Consider the following 7,729-nt stretch of genomic DNA (forward strand, 5'->3'; position numbering starts at 1 on the left):
CTAATATAGTATTTGCTATTTTCTTAGTAACTTATTTTGCTTTTTACAAAAAGGTGTCATAAATGTCAGGAAAATAGTGTATCTTATAGTCCAAAAGACTCAAAAATCCTTCTACCTTTGTAAGCACCTCAACTGTTCCTAGAAATTTGCTGACTCCATTTTCTTGGATAAATCTCTTGTGTTTGAGATTTTAAAACTGTTGGCATCTCATTTCTAAAGTAATAGTTCACCTTGGACCTGGTTTTAGAGAATGGTAGGGTTTTTAGAATTGTTTGCTTCACTTCCCTTCAATTTACCTGGAATTATAACATTATATATCTTCTCTGTTCATATCCACTAATATGTCCACACACTTTCTGTATCTTCCCTTTTGATTTCACTGACTGATACTTTTTTTTAACGTTCTACACTTTCACAGACTTAATAGTGTAGTGAAATTAATTCACTTAATTGACTAAGTGATGCTATTAAAACATTTCAAAGATGATAAATATCAAATACATGATCCTAAAACATAACAATTTAACACAAACATGTTTTTGAGACACTTGTCAAACCACCATGTGGTAATTGGGGCCCCATAATTTTCAGCTTCATACAGTAATAACAGGATGATATGTATTCATTAAAAGACAATTAGAAATCTTCACTTTACTGTTAAGAGGAAGCATGGGGATATGGAGAAGTTAGTCATAACTCCTTTTCAATCCCAGCTCTGCTACTTTACTATCTGACCTCAGACAAGTTTAACTTCTCTGAAACGTAAGTTTTCTTTTGTATAAAAAAGGAATATTTCCCAGTGTCTTTTGTAAGGATTAAAAGATACAATATATGCAAAGTATCTGGCAGATCACAGATTTTCAATAAATTGTAGCTATTTTTTTATCATATTCAGGTATACATCCTTCTTGTGATGGAATGCATCGTGGATATACATTTCATATAGCTTTCCATTCTCTGAGAAAAATTACCACACCCTGCCAGGTAGGAGATATACACAGCTTTGCAGTGTGCTACAGGTATGTGCAGCTTGAAAACAGAAGGGAGTAGATGACATTTTTTAAGATAAAGGCACTACAGAGGCCCTACAGAGGGGCAATTGATAGAATTTTACTTTGTTCTTTCTGTTTGGCTAAATGGTGCCATCAAGTCTGGGACTTTTCCTCAAGGAAATATGAGTCACTTTTTATGACTTAGGTATGTCCACATAAAGCCACCATTCTCCTCTTAATGAAAGAAAGAATGGAACTTGTTAAATAAAATCAGCTTGTATCAAGTTTGATAATAATTTCACAGTAATGCTATGAGAAAGCAGCAAAACTAACCACTGTATCAAATGAGATTTTGTGTTGAGCACTTCTAAAATATTTTCTTCCAGATCCTTCAAAATCTTTTAAATCTTTCTAACCATTGATTCACAAAGATGCACTTCAAGGTTCCATTTAAAAACAGGACAAACTGATGATTTCCTGATGCAGAGAAAAGAACCTTAGAACTGGAATTAGAGAATTCACATTTGCTTACTAGCTGTGAATTTGAACATATCACATAACTTCAATAAATCTCAGTTTCCTCACTTATAGAATGGCAGTAAGATTTATCTTACAAGGGTTGCTTCAAGATTAAATGAGATAATAGGTCTTCAAAAAATAGAATTCTTTTAATTTCCTCCTCTGACTCCACCTCTACTTGGTCTTGAATGAATTGGTTATAATACAGTTTAGAATCAGCCAACAGAAGTTCTCTGATTCTAAAGGTTTTATAATAAGAACTGGATTACCTGATTTTGAGGATTATGCATGGCCTTTCCTCTTCCTCTTCCTTTCTGTTCATCAGTCATTTACTATACACTAGCACACCAGGGGGCAGGCAGAATAACAGAGAGGACATGGTAGATCACTTATGAAATCTGCTAAATGGATAAATTAAGGAGTAAATGAGGTGAAATCAAATAGTTGGATTATATTTTAAGAGATATACAGAGAGTCTGGTCAGAGTATAGGAGAATCATGAGGAGCTCTTCAAGTGGGCAGAAAAACGGCATCTGAATTTAATGTAATCAAGGCCACTTAAAGAAAAAAAAATTCCAAATTTTAGCTTTAAAATAACAGACTAGAAAAGGATCCTGGGAGTGACTGCTGATCATTTTCCAAAGACACCCAAGTTTCCTTCTATTGAAAAAAGCCTGCATAGTTTTGAGTATCATCAAAAATAAAGAAAACATAAAGTTATCCCACTCATGGAGAAGGCTGTGGATCCACTGCCCCTAAAATATTTATTCTAGCTCTGTTTGTTCCAACTCCAGAAAGACAGCCAGAGAAAAGAAGCCAAATTGGCAGATGAGAGGAAGACTAGAAAACATTACAATTCTTAGAAAAGAGTCATAGATTCTTAGAATTGGAATTATCCTTAAACATCATAAATACCAATTCCTTACGCTTCCAGAATTCTCCTGATAATCATAAATAGTAATCAAAGGTCTATTATATGCTGGGGACTGACTAGAATCATTCCCTTTTATTGCAGCCTTTGTCCAAACTGTCACCTTAAACAGATCTCAAATACATCCACTTATCTCCACTGCCATCATCTGGCCCGTCATTTTTCTCCCTCGTTTAGTCTACTGCAATAGCATCCTAACTGGTTACCCTCTTCTACTTCTGCTGCTCACAACCATGTTCAAAGTTCCCAATCCACTGCTACAGAGTGATCTAAAAACACAAATTAAATCATGTCATTGGCTTACTTAGAATACTTCAATGATTCTCCATCTACTTTAGGACCAAGTCCAAAATAATAAACATGGTCCTGAATGATTCGGCTCCTGCCTCCTTAACTAATACCACCTAATACTGCTTTTCCCTTGGTTCACCAAGGTCTATCCACACTGGCTTTCTTTCAGTTCCTCACAACAGTTAAATGCTTTCCCATTTAGAACCATCACATATAAGAATAACCACCACCATGGCCATTACAGTTAACATTTATCAAGTTTCCACTATGTGACCAGCTCTGTGCTAAGTGCTTTAAGTGCCTTATCATGTTTAATCCTCATAAGAAACTCCATGAGGTAGTTATTATTTTCATACTTTTACTGTTGAGAAAACAAATATTTAGAGAAATTAAGTGACTTGTCTAAAGCAAGGCAAGGGGCACAGGTGGGAAGTAATGTTATATTGCATATTCCAGGAGCAGTTTTTCTCCCCCCGACTCTTCCCAAGCTAACTCATACCATTTTTTATGGTCACAGCTCATACGGCATTTCAAAACAGTCTTCTCTCATCTAAATTTGGCAACTTTGTCAGTCTCTTAAAATTTTCATCTAGTGAATGTATTACAGTTTATAATTATATATTTTATGTGATTAGTTATTTAATGTCTGTCAAACCTCTGACAGACTACAAATTTCAGGAAGGCAGGGATCAAATGTTCAATGAATGTGCCTGAATATAAATATAAATATCTGCTGAACAAATGATTGCGGAAAGTCATCCAAATCTAAGGATGAGGTGTTGAATCACTCTATGGAAGAGTCTGAGTGTTAGGAATTCTATTAAAATATTCTTGCCTACAAAAGAAGCTGTTCCCTTATAATGTCTATCCCTTATAATGTCTGTTCCCTTATAAGGCCTATATACTGATTTTAATTCTGGTCTCTTGACCAATACTGAAAGAGTATATTTTCTTCCCTTTTACAGCTCTTCAAATACTTTCAGCCTAGAGAATTAAAGACAGAGGACTGGCAATTAAGGTGAGATAATTCCAGGTTTATTCTTAAAAGAATGCTAGAACATAGAGGATAATTTCTTTGAAATTAGAGACTTATTTAGGGCACATTTATAGAAATTAATTCTTTGCCTATAGTAAATAAATGCAAGAGGTATATAGACATAAGATGGGACCACTGTGTTTAGCACTCTCTATCACAAACTGGGTTCTAATTTGTATGAATCTAGAAAGAAACAAAACTGGTGGAGGCTATTAAAAGGGAATTAAATGACCATACAAAAAGTCTGGGAAAAATAAAAACGAGCTATGCAATTACAACTAACCTTAGATATCCCCAAATTACAAGACTGACATCATGAAGTGCAATCGTATTTTCCCATATCTCTTGAGAGTTTTAACAGAACTCTGGATTAGATGAACTATATTTCTAAGTTTCTGAAATTAACACGATAAAATAGAAGTTGGGAATTATCAAGAGTCAAAAATATTCTTCAGGCATTTTATATATCTTAATTAATTCAATATAACCACTGAAGTTTTTAAAAAGCCTTTATCTCCCATTCTTAATGCGGAAGATGGAACCTCAAAGTTGGAAAGGTCCTTTTGTTTCATAACTTATCTGATGCCTAAAACCTCTCTATAAAATCTAGGCCAAGTGGCTTTCAGCTAATATTAAAATATCCCCAGCTATGCTAATTAACTTGATGAAAGTGGGGGGGTCCTTTCACAGTATATCAATATATATATATGCGTATCAAATCATCACATACATTTTAAATATCTTAAATTTTATTTGTCAATTATACCTCAGCAAAGCTGGAAAAAAAATCCCCAGCATGGTATAATGCTTTGGATTTTGAGATCTGGATTCTGAGTTTGGAGCTATGGGTTTAAATCTTAGTTCAGCTATTGATCAGCTATGTAACTCTGAACAGGTTACTTACTGTGCTTCAGTTTCCTCATTTCAAAAACTGGAATAACAAAGTGTGTCTTTTAAAATTGTTTGAGAATTAAATGAAATTCCACAATATAAAATATCACATAGCATTATGCCTGGCACACAGCGAATGATCCATAATTGTTAATTTCCCTCCAATAACAGAGATCTGCTACTTGCCAAAATAGTCCATTTCCTCTTTGGACAGCACTGGTGATGGGTTCCTATACTATGTGGAACCAGTCCAACATTATTAAGCAAATAAAACTTAGAAGTTTGATATGTGTTATTTTAAGAAAAGATGTTCTTCACTGTTATTTTAAGTTTGGCTATAAATTTTAGTTTATATATATTTTTAACCAATTTGTCACTCAGAAATGGCAGAATTTCATTTCTTTAAATTAAATTTTAAGAAATTTGAATGACAGAGAAATACAGATTACATTCATATTTGATGAGAAGCCTTGAATAATTGAATTGATATAAATACTCCATTGAAATTTCCCTTTTGGTTAAAAAAAAGGAAAAAAATATTCACCTTCTAGTGACTCAAGATTAAATGGTATGGCAATGATCTTTTAAGACTAAATGGATCATCTCCCTATTTTTATTAATAATTAGTGACAAAAATTAAGAGTATCAGAAATGTATTGCTGTTTTAGTACCAGGCTAGAAAATATATTTAATTACTTAAGCTCATGAAACAATTTTTAAGAAAATTTATTTTTATTTAAGTTGTAAGACAGGTTATAGAAAATTATATTTGCTCATTTAACCTATTAAATAAATATTGTTATTAATCAGTATGACTTTCTTTGTGACAACCCAGCACACTCTGTAGATAAAGTCACTTGCCTTTCATTAATTTAATTCACCACTTTATATGTTATGTAGGTTCATTTGTTAGAGAATATTGTAGCTGACTTGTCCCATAGAAAAAAAGAAAATTACCCCTAACATACCTGATTCAAATATAACATAAAGCCTCCTACTTCCTCAATAATGTAAATTTAAACAAGCCAAACGTTTGAGGAAAGAAATTATGTTTCCCAATGACTTACCTCATGGTTTACTCCAATCTTTCAAATACAAAGAAAACTATCTTCCACCTATTATAATATTTTATGGTTTGATAATCTGTAGCGTTTTAATCATGAAAAACGTTACGGTCAAATTTAGTTTGAAATGATCAGAACTAAATGTAAAGACCAAATATTAGATACAAGAATGTTCCTGAGATCACAAATGTAATTTGTATTGGATAAAACTATCAGTATCTGTGTTTTCCCTCATTTCTCTTTTGTAGAGTAGGTTTTATTTGTCACATCACCAATGAATTTAAATTTGTAGTGGATAAGTATTTTGTATTCTGAATTTTATAAGCAAAGATCATGCTAACATGATTCCTAAAAATGCTCACAAGATGATTTAAAAGTTGAAGATAAGAGCATAAAATAAGCTTACTGTTTCACCAATCTTCCCAATGTTTCCTTGGTCTCCTACTTCTCCCTGTTAATAAAGAATATAAAGTTGTAAAAGTGATTATTTTTCAAACAAGATTACTCTCAATATTGCTGTTTTCATTTTAATGTAATTATCTAGTTATAACCTAGAAAATCACGAAGAAACTTGCAGTTATTCAAAACTCTTGTTACAGTATTTGTATGGAACGTAGTCTTTCCTGTATTTTCATTCAAATACTATTAACTTGTTTTCTTAAATTACATTCTTCTATTTATGACTTTTAATCACTTTTAAAACACTTTTACAAATAAAATTTAAAAAATGAAATATCTACTGAGGTATACTCTATAAATGGCAGAGTGGTAGGCTGCCACTGTAGAAGTTACTAAGAAGAATGAAAATAAGGCCCTTGCGCGCAGGAACACTCTCTTTGCTTCAGTAGATAAGGCATCTCACAATGCTGAGCAGAACAAGCAGAACAGAACACATGCTACAGGTAAGTAGTAAAGGAGTTCCTAGGCACAGGCACCCTGTGTGCGCATGCAGCTAGAGCTGGCTTCACTGGAGAAGTAATGCATGTTCATAATTTTAACTGCAGTTCTGCCATCCCTAAAGCTCTGAAAACCCAGTTTTTCACAACACATTTAGTGGCAAACTTGACCTAACTTGTGTTTATTTGATAGTAATGCTTTTACCTGATCTGAGTGAGGCTACTTATAGTCTTGATATAGATTGATTAAACTGAACATCCTTACGTTTCACCATAGAAATATCAATGTGTCTAATTATGGTTGTGCTGTCCCATAGCCTGCTGGCAGTGTTAAGTAAAATACAGTATATATATATATATATATATATATAAATAACCTTTTAAAAATCCAAACATTAATGGTTTCAAATAATAAATTATGAAACTGTATTTGAGTTGGGCCCTGAAGAATAGGTGATTTTTACACTGGTGATGAGAAAGAGCCATTTTTAGTGGTGAGGATTGGCATGAGCAAAGGCTGAACAAAAGCACAGATTAATGAAAGTAGAAGCTTAAGTTCAGGGTACCACATATAGTTAATCTGACAGGAATGTACATTTTATTTATACCAGAGATAGGAAATTAAACCATCAACTGTTCAGTGAGTTTAACTACCTCACACTGCAATAAAATTAATAATTATATTGCAGTGTGGGGTAGTTAAACTCACTGAACAATACTGTAGCCACTCATGATATGTAGCTACTCAGCATTTGAAATTAACTGGTTTGAACTGAAATGTGATGTAAGAATAATATACATACTGTATTTCAAAGACTTTGTATAAAAAAATCTCATTAATAATTTTAATATTGATTACATGTTGAAATGATAATATTCTTATATCTTGGGTTACATAAAATATATTACTGAAGGGCTTCCCTGGTGATGCAGTGGTTGAGAGTCCGCCTGCCGATGCAGGGGACACGGGTTCGTGCCCCAGTCTGGGAAGATCCCACATGCCGCGGAGTGGCTGAGCCCGTGAGCCATGGCCGCTGAGCCTGTGCGTCTGGAGTCTGTGCTCCGCAACGGGAGAGGCCACAACAGTGAGAGGCCTGCGTACCGCAAAA

The 7,729-nt window shown here is 33.6% G+C and overlaps 1 protein-coding gene across 1 annotated transcript in view; it reads right to left on the reverse strand.

Moving 5' to 3' along the window:
* Positions 1–7,729, reverse strand: part of COL24A1 (collagen type XXIV alpha 1 chain) — a 382,692-nt gene that overhangs the window by 204,016 nt on the left and 170,947 nt on the right. Inside the window, exon 24 of the mRNA XM_007457245.1 lies at positions 6,131–6,175. Coding sequence (XP_007457307.1) covers positions 6,131–6,175 — 45 coding nt within the window. The remainder of the gene's footprint in view (positions 1–6,130; positions 6,176–7,729) is intronic.

The sequence above is a fragment of the Lipotes vexillifer genome, unplaced genomic scaffold (assembly GCF_000442215.2).
Source record: "Lipotes vexillifer unplaced genomic scaffold, Lipotes_vexillifer_v1.1 scaffold250, whole genome shotgun sequence".
In the NCBI taxonomy this organism is placed as follows: Eukaryota; Metazoa; Chordata; class Mammalia; order Artiodactyla; family Lipotidae; genus Lipotes; species Lipotes vexillifer.